Genomic DNA, 15119 nt, shown 5'->3' on the forward strand with positions numbered 1-15119 from the left:
ACAAAGAGTTGAACACACCTGGGCGACTAACACTCTCACATTATTTATTAACAGAAACAATATAACATAGCCTCTAAGAGAAAATACATTGCAGTCCATATTTTAATGTTGTCTAGAGGTATCATCAAAAAAATCCCAGCAATCACTGACCTCCAATTATTTTCAGAAAAAGTGATCACTAAAAATTGTAGTGTATGTGTGGGGACTCTCTAGTTGCCACAGAAACCAAACCTGTACACTAACAAATCACAACAGAAGCAATAGAATGAGGCGTTTTGATTTATTACTCAAAAATGGTTCATTTTTTATTTAGCTTTCTGACTCTGTGCTTGTGCTTTCAATACTTTCACAACGATCTTCTGCTCTTCAATAAGGAAAGCACGCTTGATTCTAGAAAAGAAAATACTAGTTTAAAAAAAATCAATTTAACACAGGCAAGAAAAGTTTCATAAAAGACTAAGTAGGGTGGGGGGGTTCAAGAGGGAGGGGACGTATGTATACTCATGGCCGATTCACATGGTTGTACGGCAGAAACCAACACAACATTGTAAAGCAATTATCCTTCAATTAAAAATAAATTTTAAAAAATCAGTCTTTTAACACTGTAAATTAATTTTACTTCAATAAATTGGGGGTGGGGGGGTGGGGTGGGGAGAGAGAAAGAACTGAGTTGAGCATATCAGCTACGACGCCCAGAAGAGTAAAGGAAACCTACACAGGTATATTTAAAACTTAAGCTGAGACCTTTTCAGCCTAAGGTGCCCTTCCTACACTGGAACTTAAAACAGGTTAATTCAATCTTACGCCAGTAATAACTCTTCTGGGCCATGATAAACTATAAATTCATCCCACAGGAGACTGTCACTTATGACAGCTTTTTCCATCACCGGGATTCAAGACTTATAATAAAACTACTACATTCATCAACATGTCTTAGAACTTCCATTTAGAAAGGAAATGCGCAGCAATCTCCTAGTGTACCAGTGGTTAGGACTCTGAGCTTTCACTGCCAAGGGTCCAGGTTGAGAGAGGAAAGTGTTTTATTTATCACTATTATTACAGTGTGTTAAAACCTGGCAAACAGCAAGCCCTCATTACCATTTGTTAAAGCTACTTCCACAGATAAAGCACTCATTTAACTCCCACAGAAACCCACCCCCATGTGCCCCGTTGGTACCCCTGGCTACCCTCCAAACCCTGGGGTTTCTGACTCCTTCAAATGTCCCAGATGAAATCACACTACAGAAATAGCTGATATCCTTCTTATCAGAGCAAAACAGACGCCCTCAGTGTCACAGCAAACGCTATGCTTTAAGCTATGCTACAGATCTACACCCTAGCTACTCCAGAAGCTAGGGCCTCTTTTTTAACAAATATGCTCATGGGGTTACATTCAGCAGAGCCCGGGAACCAACGATTGGTAATAAGCTCCTCTACCTTGAAATTCACAACCTATTCATCCAATGCACCTTTCCAATTTCATTTCTCATTCTCTCTGGAATCTCAATGTGTCAGACTGAACCATGCTCAATCCCGATCGGCAATGCCCTCTTCACCTCTTATGAAAACTTACCCATCATTCAGGTTCCACCTCAAATACTATCCCCAGATTCTTAGCTACTTTAATGTCACTTCTCCAAACTTCAACCATAGTTAAGTTTTCCTGCATAAGTTACATATATTTTGCTTGTCTTTCTATCAATGTAACACACCTAACCTCCCCTTACAAATTAAGTCCTGAAAGACAAAGTGAGGTCAGATTTGGTACAGGGACTGAGCCAGATCATTTCACAGAACAAGCTGAATAAACTGGAAGCAAACCACATCTCTGAACCAATTTATCTTACAAAGACCAACACCTCTCAAATCTTTCCACTTAGGTCTTTGTCCCCCCCCCCCCCCCAATTATTTTTATTAGTTGGAGGCTAATTACTTTACAATATTGTAGTGGTTTCTGCCATACATTGACATGAATCAGCCATGGATTTACATGTGTTCCCCATTCCGATCCCCCCTCCCACCTCCCTCCCCATCCCATCCCTCACTTAGGTCTTTGGAGACAACTTAATGCAGCCAGTGAGGTTAACTAAGAGCAAGAGCCTCAACAAAACCTGGGATGAACCTCCTTAACAGCTATGAAAACTTTAAGCAACAAGCCTTGGGTTGTCCACAAAAAATAAGTAAATAGATTGATACCTCCCTGATGGACTTTTGACAGCTTTTCTTTTTAAAACAGTAAGGCCGCACAGCTCAGCATGCATCAGTTCCCCAACCAGGGATGGAATCTGGGCCCCCTGCATTGGGAGCTCTGAGTCTTAACTACTGGACCAAGTCCCTGACAGTGTTTATCATAAAACCGCCGAGCAAGTATTATCCTTATACACTCCTATCTATGCCACTACCTGGAGAATGGAACGGCAATCCACTCCAGTATTCTTGCCTGGAAAATTCCATGCAAAGAGGGGCCTGATGGGCTACAGTCCACAGGGTCGCAAATAGTCAGACACAACTGAGCACACACATGCCACACACGTCCTTTGGCATATCCACAAGACCCAACAATCTCCCAATAACCCCCTTTACCCCCAGTCCAGCCTTCGGCTTCATGTAGGTGCCATTTCCTTAGCCTTAACAAAGTAGAGAAACCGTTCCAAGCATGTACCCTTTGTTGAATGCCTTTACTATCCACACTGGGGCACATTCAGTCTCCGGGACCCCAAAGGTTTCCCTGCCCTGTTGAAACCTCATCAATCCCCACATTTCTAAGAATCAAGCCAAAAACCTGTCCTATAGGGCCCTTCCTGACCTGTGACATCTCTACCTTTCCCAACATCTCCCACAGTGCTCTGCTCCAACCACATCAGAACCATACCCAGCTATTTTGTTTCTACAATGTTGACTTTCCACTCCCCATCATCAACCTAACCTTCTTACTGGATCGGGACTCAACTTTTTAACTTCTACACAGCATAAAGATGTCAAAACGTTACTAAATTAATTGGAACTAATATAATTTTTAAATTCGTACAGCACCAATTATCCCCAATCAAGGAAGGATTGTAGAATATGCCACTTTTGCTATTTTTTCACTATTCTAATGATTAGCACACAGTGCCACACAAACACACACACTTAAGACAGCCCCTCTGATTTCAGTTACTTACCTGTCGCGGACACATTTAGCACACATGGAACCACCATAGGCTCGGCTGACGTGTTTCTTCGTTTTAGACAACCTCATGAGAACTTTAGGTCTCACAGCACGAACCTGCACAAAGAAAATGTTGAGATTATTTTGTGAAGCTTTAACAGTAACAGAAATTTTCCTTGATATTTGATGAGTGTGAAGTGTAAACATTAACGATCTATGCAACAGCATTTCACTGTATTTGTCTTACAGGCTTTAAAAGAAAGTCTATGTTCTTCAGATTTTGATCATAAACCCTTAGTAATTCCCCACCCTTCTACTGGTGACCTCTCTCTCCTTCACTCTCTCTCTTATGGAGGAATTAATGTTCAGAAGCTCAACCCCTGTTACTTATTGCAAAAGGTTCACTTACGCCTCTAAGTCGGCCTGGGCACACACCACATGCGGATTTTGGTGCTTTCCCAACCTTCTTGGTGTAAAGGTAAACAATTCTATTACCAGGGGTTCGGGACCTAGGAAGTGAGAGAATAGACAATAGCTCAGCATTCCGCAGAATAAATGACAATACCTGTATTATATTTTGGAAACACTTACAGCCTGGTTTTGTTAGAGGCTGTATTGTAGGACAGCCTACGGCGGTACGTCAGGCGCTGCACCATCCTGAATGCCTAAATAGGTAAGAAATAAAAAAACCTTAAAATCACAGAGTTGACACATTACCCATGTATGTTTTTACATAGGCTATCCTTGCACTAAGGTATATTATGAGAAAGATTCCATGTTTTAAAACTATGGCTGGCCCTCTACGCGCAAATTCTGTATCCGCAGATTCAACAAACTGCAGATAAAAAATACTTCCTTCCTTTTATTCGAGGGAAAAAAAATTTCAACAAGTTCCAAAGAGCAAACGTTGGATCTGCTGTGTGCTTATAACTATTTACGTAGCCGTCTGCATTGTATTATGTTTTATAAGCAATCTGCTGCTGCAATCTAGAGATGATTTAAAGTATACGGGAGGATTTTATATGAAGGACTCGAGTACCAGCGATTTGGGAATCCTCCGGCTTCCTGGAATAATCCCTTATAACACCGATGGACAGCTATACTTCTCATTTTCCAGTTAACTACCCCAAATAATATATTAATAAAACACACATTATACTGGAACTGTCAGCCGACACGGAACTGGCCGTTTGCCTCTCCAAAACCAAGACAGAAAATTCCAAATTGAAACTTTAATCTTCTCTAATAGGCTTAGAAAGCATTTTGAAATGACCCTGACATGCCGCTCGTCGGCCCTCCCAGAGCACAGCTACAGGCGCGGCGTTAAAACGCGGCCCTAACATATGAGAACGTTCCGCGATTTCGCAGTTTCAAGCAGCCGAAACAAAACTCATTTGTTTCCTAACGCTGTACTGCGAAGGCGGCAAAGCCAGGGGTGGTGAGCTCCGGGCACTCACTGATTCAAAGAGAAGGTCGGGATCGAAGGATGTTTAAAGCTAAAACCCGAGGAACAGCTCACCACCAACCTAGCTCCGAAGCCCTTACACCTATGCTAGGTAAACACACTGTGCCTGAGAGATCCTGGTCCCTGCAACTCCCCGGATGGCGGCCGATTGTAAATGCAGTAGCGCTAAAGCGAAGAGACAGGGAACCATACCTCTAGATGCCGTCCCCGGAAGAGGAAAAAGGAAGTCCTTGAGGGGTCAAGGGTCAAATATGACCGCGCATGACAGGAAATAGTCATCGGAAGAGGCGTGGTGACAAGGACGCCGCCATATTGTACGGCAGTCTTGTAGCGCCCCTCCATGGAGGGGATTCATAACACAGACACGTTGTGCGTCAAGTGACGTGCCTCCCCTTCGTGGGCCGGATTGTGTTTCAGCCTACCGCCTACTGCAACAGCGACATACAGAGGTTATTTGGGGATCGGCGTAGAAACAAATTATAAAGGAGCTAGCTGCAAAAGGCAGAGGTGGGACAGGATCTTCCTTTTCTCGTTCTCACGGGCGCTAGGACACATTGGACATAAAGAGCATCAATTTTGGGGTTAGGCCTGAGTTTAAATCCCAGTTCTGACACTTCGCACTAGGTCACCTTTGAGAAGTTAGTATCCTTAACTGTTCCTTTTTTCTTGACATTCGTTCAAAGCACAAGTTTTACAAATTAGGATTTTATTGCAATATCTGCTGATTATTAGTTGCGTTATGTTGGGTGAGTCCTTTAATCTCCAAAAGAAAGATAGTAACTACCCTGCAGAATTATGTTCGTGATCAGAGGCATTATGAAGTTAAAGCACTCAGTACATTTTCTTGTAGAGAGTACTCAATAGATGGTGGCTGATTTTAGGATTATGTGCAAAAAGTCTCTTGAGGCTTCATATGGGTGGTAGAGTTTGAGCTGGGCCTTAAAGATGAGGAGGAAGAAAAAAAAATGTTTACATTAAGTGCCTCTGTGTATTTTTCCAAGAAGAGAGTCCTTTGCTTTCATTAAATTGTCAAAGGGGTTCAGGACATCCAAAAAAGTGAAGAGCACCTTGGGCTCTAAGGAAGACGGCTGAAAAGGGTCTTTACATACTGAGAGAGAGTTGTATGCTGGTGTATTGGGGAATGCTTTTAAAAAATACATCTTTAAGGAAAAATGAAAGGTGAAATCAGGGGACCCACAATGTGGTTACTACTGAGGCCTTATCTCTTGCAACAGGAAGCTCTGGAATTGGTGTGGCTCTTCATCGGTTCAGTTCAGTCCCTCAGTCATGTCCAACTCTTTGCGAACCCATGGACTGCAGTATGCCAGGTTTCCCAGTCAAAAACCAACTTCCAGAGCTTCCTCAACTCACATCTGTTGAATCAGTGATGCCATGCAACCATCTGATCCTCTGTTGTCCTCGTCTTCTCCTGCCTCAATCTTGCCCAGCATCAGGGTCTTTCCCAGTGAGCTAGTTCTTCACGTCAGGTGGCCAAAGTATTGGAGCTTCAGCATCAGTCCTTTCAATGAATGGTGGTGGTGGTGGTTCAGTTGCTGGGTCGTATCTGACTCTTGTGATCCCATGGACTGGGAACCTACCAGGCTCCCCTGTCCATGGAATTCTCCAGGCAAGAATACTGGAGGGAAAGAATAAATATTCAGTACTGATTTCCTTTAGGATTGACAGGCTGGATCTCCTTGCAGTCCAAGGGACTCTCAAGAGTCTTCTCCAACACCACAGTTGAAAAACATCAATTCTTCAGCCCTTAGCTTTCTTTATGGTCCAACTCTCACATCCACACATGACTACTGGAAAAACCATAGCCTTGACTAGATGGACCTTTGTCGGCCAAATAATGTCTCTGCTTTTTAATGTGCTGTCTAGGTTGGTCATAGCTTTTCTTCCAAGGAGCCACCATCTTTTAATTTCATGGCTGCAGTCACCATCTGCAGTGATTTGGGAGTCCAAGAAAATAAAAGTCTGTCACTGTTTCCATTGTTTCCCCATCTGGTTGCCATGAAGTGATGGGACCAGATGACATGATTTTAGTTTTTTGAATGTTGAGTTTTAAGCCAGTTTTTTCACTCTCTCACCTTCATCAGGAGGCTCTTTAGTTCCTCTTCGCTTTCTGCCATAAGGGTGGTGCCACCTGCCTATCTGAGGTTATTGATATTTCTCCATGCAATCTTGATTTCAGCTTGTGCTTCATCCAGCCTGGCATTTCACATGATGTACTCTGCATATGAGTTAAATTAGCAAGGTGACAATATACAGCCTTGATATACTCCTTTCCCAATTTGGAACCAGTCCATTGTTCCATGTCTGGTTCTAACTGTTGCTTCTTGACCTACATTCAGGTTTCTCAGGAGAGGGGTAAGGTGGTCTGGTATTCCCATCTCTAAGAATTTTCCACAGGTTTTTTTTTTTTTTGTGATCCACACAGTCAAAGGCTTTAGCGTTGTCAATGAAGCAGAAGTAGATGTTTTTCTGGAATTCTCTTGCCAACGGATGTTAGCAATTTGATCTCTGGTTCCTCTGCCTTTTCTGAATCCAGCTTGAACATCTAGAATTTCTCTGTTCACGTACTGTTGAAGCCTCACTTGGAGAATTTTGAGCTAGTATGTGGGATGGGTGCAATTGTGTGGTAGTTTGAACATTCTTTGAAATTGCCTTTCTTTGGGATTCGAATGAAAACTGATCTTTTCTAGTCCTGTGGCTACTGCTGAGTTTTCCAAATTTGCTGGCATATTGAGTGCAGCACTTTCACAGCATCATCTTTTAGGATTTGAAATAGCTAAGCTGGAATTCCATCACCTCCACTAGCTTTGTTCATAGTGATGCTTCTTAAGTCCCATTTGACTTCACACTCCAGGATGTCTGGCTCTAGGTGAGTAATCACACCTTTGTGGTTATCTGGGTCAAGAAGATCTCTTTTTTATTGCCCTTCTGTGTGTTTTTGCCACCTAATATCTTCTGGTTTTGTTAGGTTCATACCGTTTCTGTCCTTTATTGAGCCCATCTTTGCATGAAATGTTACCTTGGTATCCTTAATTTTCTTGAAGTGAGCTCTAATCTTTCCCATTCCATTGTTTTCCTCTATTTCTTTGCATTGACCACTAGAAAGATTTTCTTAGCTCTCTTTGCTATTCTTTGGAACTCTGCATTCAGATGGATATATCTTTCCTTTTCTCCTTTGCTTTCCACTTCTCTTTTCACAGCTATTTGTAAGGCCTCCTCAGACAACTATTATGCATTTTTGCATTTCTTTTTCTTGGGGATGGTCTTGATCACTGCCTCCTGTACAATGTTACGAACCTTCATCCATAGTGCTCCAGGCACTCTAGAGAATCTATTCCCTTGAATATATTTGTCACTTCCACTATATAATTGTAAGGGATTTGATTTAGGTCATACTGAAAGAGTCATTTCCTAAGCAGGTTGATAAGAAGTCTAGGGGTCCCCATGGAGAGAAGGGTCTGGAATTCTCAAGGAGGAAGAAAGGACAAGCTTTTTTTTCCTCTACATTCCTAAGGATTATATAACAATAATGTATCCTGCTTGAGGACAGTCTCTGGAAAAAACCTTCTGGCTAATTCTGTTATCTCAAATTGTAAATTATGGGAGTAGGTCTGGTGAGGTCTTCACAACCTCCAGACATTCTTTTGATTCACTGTAATAACTAATTTGAGAGAATATAATTCCATTGCTAACACTAGCAAGGTGCTCTTTCTACCCCCTTCTGATGTCTATGTCAGAAGCTTTCTCTATCTCCTTTATACTTTAATAAAACTTTATTACACAAAAGCTCTGAGCGATCCAGCCTCGTCTCTGGCCCCGGATTGAATTCTTCTCCTCTGGAGGCCAAGAACCCCGGCGTCTTTGCGTGATTCAGCAACAACCTTTCAATATCTGCATGGTCTAGTGGTTTTTTCTACTTTCTTCCATTTAAGTCTGAATTTTGCAATAGGGAATTCATGATCTGAGCCACAGTCAGCTCCGGGTCTTGTTTTAGCTGACTGTATAGAGCTTCTCCATCTTTGGCTGCAAAGAATGTAATCAGTCTGATTTCTATATTGACCATCTGGTGATGTCTATGTGTAAAGTCATCTCTTTTGTTGTTGGATGAGGGTGTTTGCTCTGACCAGTGCATTTTCTCTTGGCAAAACTCTATTAGCCTTTGCCCTGCTTCATTCTGTACTCCAAGGCCAAACTTGCCTGTTACAGGTATCTCTTGACTTCCTACTTTTGAATCCCAGTTCCCTATGATGAAAAGGACATCTTTTTCTTGTGTTAGTTTTAGAAGGTCTTCATAGAACCATTCAACTTCAGCTTCTTTGGTACTAGTGGTTGGGACATAGATTTGGATTATTGTAATAGTGAATGGTTTGCCTTGGAAACGAACAGAGATCATCCTGTAGTTTTTGAGATTGCATCCAAGTACTGCATTTCGAATTCTTTTGTGGCTCTTCATAGCTGTCCTAAACTGGCAGGAAGCTGGGCCTCTGCACCCCCACATCAGCCAGTCTTTGGTCTGGCGGCTCCCTGACCGTGAGTGAGGCAGTCTTTTGAAGCTGAGAGCAATGTCCAGTGACCCAGCTAATATCCTTAGCCCAGAAGAGAGGATTTGAATAGAGCATCTCAGTGTCCACTCAAGTTCCTTTCCAGTTTTTCCAGTCCAGTTATTGAGGTGAGAAAGCAGGTGAGGGACCAGAGGCAGATTCCCTGTCCATGCAGAGACCTATGTCAAACTGTGAGACCTGTAATTCCATCCTGCTTCACATTTGTCACCACGCCAAATGGAGGGCTCTGGTTTTACCCCTCCCTTTGCTGACTCTCACATAGCTGCTTCTCCCCTGACCTTGTCGTAGTTCCTTCTCTCCTTCCCAGTCCTTCCCTTTTCATCCTTTGCAAAGCCTGTCATCTCTGTACCAGCCCTTGAGATGGAGGCTGGGACAGAGAGCCAAATGTGGTCTTTGAATAAATGAACAAATGAATGCATTTACTTGGAATATATTCCCTTTATTTCTGGAAAGACTTTGCCAGGCAGTTGAGTATAACAGAAGGTGGGAGCTGTTAGTACACTGCAGTGGATTTAGTGGACCTGACCTACCTTTCCATGCCCACCTCCACCCCAGTAGATAAGAACAGTGGTCTCACTATCACAGTTTTCCCTTATTATACTTAACCTAGTTCTATAACCTGACTTTTCTTCTCTTTCAATCTGTATTTGCATTTTTTCTCTATCAGACTTACCAGAGATGTGGCACTGTTATTAAATACTTCAAAGAACCTCATTTGCTTTTATTAATCTTTCTCTCTTTTAGTATTTTGTTCATTAATTTCTGTGTACAGTTACTAAATGTCTCCAGTTACACATTGTACTCTTTTTTAAAAAAATAATATTTTTATTTGTTTATTTATTTTTGGCTGTACTGAGTCTTCACTGTTGCACGGGCTTTTCTCTAGATGCAGCAAGTGGGGGCCCCTCTCTAGTTGCAGTGTGCAGGCTTCTCATTGCAGTGGCCTCTCCTATTTCAGAACATGGGCTCTAGGGCTCGCTGGCTTCAGTAGTTGTGGCTCCTGGGCTCTAGAGCACAGGTTCCGTAGTTGTGGCCCACAGGCTTTGTTGCTCTGAGGCAGGTGGGATCTTCCAGGATCAGGCATCAAACCCACGTTTCCTGCATTGACACGTGGCTTCTCACCACTGAGCCACCAGGGAAGTCCTGTACTTTTTTTTTTGTCCTGTACTTAAAAAAAAAAAAAAAAATCTATTTATTTATTTGGCTGTACCCAGTCTTAGTTGCAGCACTTGAGATTGTCAGTCTTCACTGGGGTATGTGGGATCTGTTTTAGTTGTGGCCTGTGGGATCTAGTTCCCTGGCCAAGGATTGAAACTGGGACCCCTGCATTGGGTGCTCAGTCTTAGCCACTGGACCACCAGGGACGTCCCCACAGTGTATTCTTATCACTGTGTCTCTAGGCCCTTCTTCTCGTTATTGTTTGCTGTGTAACAAGCCATCTCAAACTTAGTGGCCTAAAATAACACCATTGTATTATGCTTACGGAGTCCGTGGGCCAAGCATTTCTACATGGCATAGTGGGAATGGTTTGTCTTTGCTATAGGATGACAGGGGTGCTTCAGCTGGGGGTGACTTGAACAGTTGGAGACTAGGGTCATCTGAAGACTTTTTAAGTTAATTCTTGAGTTGGGATACCTCAAAAACCCAGCTCAGTCTGAGACCGTCAATCAGAGCACCTCTATATGACATCTCTGGGGCTTGGATTCTCACACACATGGCAGCTCAGAGGGAGCGTCTTGAGAAGGAGCATATAGAAAGCAAGCAGTCTAAGAGAACATGGCCTTTTATGATCTAGCCTTCAGAGTAACATAGTATCATTTCTACTGTATTCTATTGACCAAAGCTGTTATGAGCCCCCAGATCCAAAGGGGGTGGACATATATTCTTACCTCTTGATGGATAGAAAAAGTGAAAGTGTTAGTCACTCACTATGTTCAACTCTTTGCAACCTCATGGACTGTAGCCCACCAGGCTCCTCTGTCCATGAGATTCTCCAGGCAAGAACACTGGAGTGGGTTGCCATGCCCTCCTCCAGGGGATCTTCCCAACCCAGGGATTGAACCCATGACTCTTATGTCACCTGCATTGGCAGAAGTGGGTTCTTTACCACTAGCACCACCTGGGAAGCCCTGATGGATAGCAATCTTAAGATTCTATTTTAAAGCTACCACAGTTTCCTACACTCTTTAATATTTGCTATCCTTTTGTTTTTCCATGCTTTGTTCTGTTTTCTTTTGACCTGTCTTCCAGTTCATTAATTCTCTTTTCAGTATAACTCCAATGGGCTTTTAATTTCAGTTCTATGCTTTTCATTTCTCTTTTTATACTTCCTATTCTATGCAGAAATTTTATCTTTGATTTCTCTTTCCTCGAGTACTTGAGTATATTTAGCAGAATTATTTTTAGTGTTTTGTGACTGATAGCTCCATTATCTGAACCTCCCAACCTTCTATTGTCTGATGTTTCTCTTGGTTTTCTTGTCTTGTTACCTCATGTGACTGGTTCCTTTTTATTGATTTAGGATATTTTATATGAAAAATTAAAATGATTTTAGGCCTTGAGTATCTACTCATATACAGATTTTAGAATCAATTTGTTTAGGTCCAGATAAAAACTTGTTGACATTTTTATTTCATTAGATTAACATGTTAACTTGGGGAGAACTGACCTCTTTGTGATGTTGAGTCATCCTGTCCAAGAACATGGAATGTCTTTCCATTTATTCATCTTTATTTTTAAAGGTTTACTGATATAGATTTTTCTGCATTTTTTATTGTTTATTTTACCCCTTGTTTTGGAGGGGTGTCCAGATATATTATCAAGGTGTATTACCTCTTCCTTTCTAATTCTTATGCCTTTTGTCCAATTCCATTAGCTGATGCTTCAAACACAATATTAAATAGCAGGGTAGATAATGGTCTTTTTTTTTTTTTTTTTTGCATATTCCTGACTTTAGCAGAAAAGCATCCAGTGTTTCTCTGCCAAGTGTGCTAAAGAGATAGCCATTGATCATTGTTTCTTAATGAACTATATTTTTTGCTATGTCGGGAATGAGGGTTGAATTTGTTGATTTTTTCCCCTGTATCTGTTAAGATGATAATTGAAATTTTCTCCTCAGGTCAATTCTTGTAGTCAGTAATATGTGGTGTGGGGGAAGGAGCATCTTTTCTAATTTGCACAAAGCCACCATGGTATTCCTGTTTCACTGGCCATTCCTCTGCTTGGAACACTCTTCCCCCAGATGTCTTACTGGGGGCTGGGGACGTGACTTCCTCTTACTTCCTTTACTTCTTTGTGTCACTTTTTAGTGAGGCCTGTCCTAACTATTCCACATAAATCATACATTTTTAATCCTTCATTGGTGCTTATAGATGCCCTCAACCCTGTTCTGTTTTTTCCTGCACTTATCATTTTCTAGATACTATGTATCTATTTATTATGTTTATTATATGTTTTCTTTCTCCATTAGAAGCATGCTCCAAGAAGTAGGGAATTTCATCCTTCTACAAAGAATTTTTTTGACTGATATAGTTTCTTTCTTTTTTTTGTTGTTGTTTATTTATTTATTTTCTTTTTTCTTTTGATTGATGTATTTTTATTGCCCAGAGTGGTGCCTGGCACATAGTAAGCACTCAAAATAATTTTTGAGCGAATGTATGAGATTGGAGCTTATCAAGGAATGCTGAGAGGGAACATTTGAACTTGAGCTTCCTGTTACAAAGAGCTTGAAGTTAAAATTTTAACTTTTTTTTTTTCTATAAATGAGGTTATATTTATATTTGCAGCCATTGATACAGAAAAGGGATTGAAAGACTTTCATTGTAGATCTTGTGTACTTTGTCCTATTACTGGGTGTCACAGCTTATAGTGCTTTATGAATAATGCATTTTATTAGCATTGTGATTATTTGTGAATAGCTCAAATATGTTACACCTTATTTTGTGTATTAAAAACATTAGTTGGTCCAATGTAAACACTTAAAATGTGTCATGGTCTTGGTTATCTTGTTTTGGCATGTATTCATTTTTAAAACTGATACTTGGGAACCTCAGGGAAGGTGGCCTCAAGCTTTTCTTCACCTCTGAGAGGCCCTGACAGAGATGACTGCTCATCTTAGACTGAGCTCTGAGTCTTCCAAGCTACTATTGAGTCCTTTGGTTAACTGTGCCACCTGCATCTTTAACTGCTTTGCCAGTTTGAGCTGTGATTTAGGCATAATTTTTGCTACAAACAGTTAAAATATGAGTGCATTTTAACCACTCTAAAATTTAGAAATAGGAACTTGAGACAAATTAGATTTTTCTAATAGAAATGTTCTGAGCCTAAAGCCCTAAAGGAGAGTAAGGAAACCAATTAACTTTAATTTAAATAATCATGTCTTAAGTAGTAAATGAACCAAATTCTATTGTTAAAGAACAACTGTATTAAATCCCTGAAAGGTTAGCTTCAAAATGGCATTAATGCAGTGGTTTCATGTCTAACTAATGAAATAAGTTTCTGTTGGACAGTGTAACCTCTGCTTGTTTTACTAGGCATTGTTATTGTGCATGTGGAGGGGAAAGACTGAGAGATCAAGGACACTAATGTTCCTATTGTTAGTAACTTTTTTAAAGCCACAAACAAAAAACCAATCATTTCACTCCTGGGAAAAATAGTACAATAAAATGTGAGAGCAGCTTATTTTTTTATTCTGAAACTTGCATATATAAAATATATAAAAATCATATATATATGATTTTCTGTTTGTCCTCGCTATTTTAAAATAATGTATGATGATTCAGATCACTATAACTCTAATGACTGAACTTCAAAGAATGTCTATAAACATTAAGGCAACCATCAACAGTATATTAATAAGGTAAAATGCTAGAATCCGGCACTAGGTTAATGTCTCGAGATGTATTTTGGATGAGTTTATGTAATAGAATAGAAAGAGTATGAGTTTGGCAGACAGATAGTTTGAAGTCAGATCATGGAGGGTTTTAAATACTATGCTCAGAGACTTAAACGCTACCTTTGTGACCTTAGGAAGGCCGGGTTAACCTTACTGAGACCATCTCCTTATCTGTATGTGGGAATGTGTGTGTGTGCACGCACACTTAGTCATGTCCAACTCTTTGCAATTGCATGGACTGTAGCCTGCCAGGCTCTTCTCCCTATGGGATTTTCCAGGCAAGAATACTGGAGTGGTTGCCATTTCTTACTCCAAGGAATCTTCCCGACCCGGGATTGAGCCTGCATCTCTTGCATCTCCTGCATTGGCAGGTGGATTCTTCACCAGTGTGCCACCTGGGAAGCCCTGTATATGGGAATAGTAATCCTATATTATGGGTATGCTGGGAGAATTACCAGATATAACACATATCACTGAGGCTGGCACACACTGGAAACTAAATAAGTATTGGTCTTACTTTGTTTTCTAGAAATGAAATGCTGCTTTCTGCCATCTCTTATTAACCACTTCTGCACATCAGTGTTATATCTTGTGCTTGGCTACTATTTGCTCTGTTCTTGGGAGAACCTTTTCATTTCCTTGTGGTATATTGGGGAAGAAGTCTAAAGAAACTAGTACAGAATTTATCAGAATGGAAATTAGCATGAACTGACAGGCGAGGGCAAAAAGAGTTAAAAGGGTTGGAATATCAAAGCCTTGACTTTCTGAAGATACTTCTTTCTTCAAAACATAGCCACTGCCTTTGCTGGCAACGTGACCTGTATCTTGTTCCAATTATTTATGCAAATCAAAGTAATTTTTTTTTCTGTGAAGGATTCAAAACGATTCTATTGAAAAATCCAACACATTTCCATTATTGCTTGCTCAACAGCTGTGCTTACTCTGTATTAATAGTGAGAGGAAAACAGTTTTGCAGACTGCTTCTCTGCCCCCGCATCAAGAATACATAATATCATGTTTGTGTTGAAA

The 15119-nt window shown here is 40.9% G+C and overlaps 1 protein-coding gene across 2 annotated transcripts; it reads right to left on the reverse strand.

Annotated features, from left to right (window-relative positions):
* Positions 1-261: 261 nt before the first annotated feature.
* RPL34 (ribosomal protein L34) lies at positions 262-4881 on the reverse strand. 2 transcript variants are annotated; one of them, XM_061164231.1, is made up of 5 exons: positions 4809-4881; positions 3743-3816; positions 3561-3660; positions 3165-3268; positions 262-390 (listed from the first exon to the last, which is right to left on the reverse strand). In XM_061164231.1, the coding sequence occupies exons 2-5, from the start codon at positions 3805-3807 to the stop codon at positions 306-308; spliced, it is 354 nt and encodes a 117-aa protein (XP_061020214.1). In that variant the 5' UTR covers positions 3808-3816; positions 4809-4881; the 3' UTR covers positions 262-305. The 2 variants fall into 2 exon arrangements, with proteins under 2 accessions (XP_061020214.1, XP_061020213.1); XM_061164230.1 differs by having other exon boundaries at positions 262-405.
* Positions 4882-15119: the final 10238 nt, after the last annotated feature.

The sequence above is a fragment of the Dama dama genome, chromosome 17, assembly GCF_033118175.1.
Source record: "Dama dama isolate Ldn47 chromosome 17, ASM3311817v1, whole genome shotgun sequence".
Taxonomy (NCBI): Eukaryota; Metazoa; Chordata; class Mammalia; order Artiodactyla; family Cervidae; genus Dama; species Dama dama.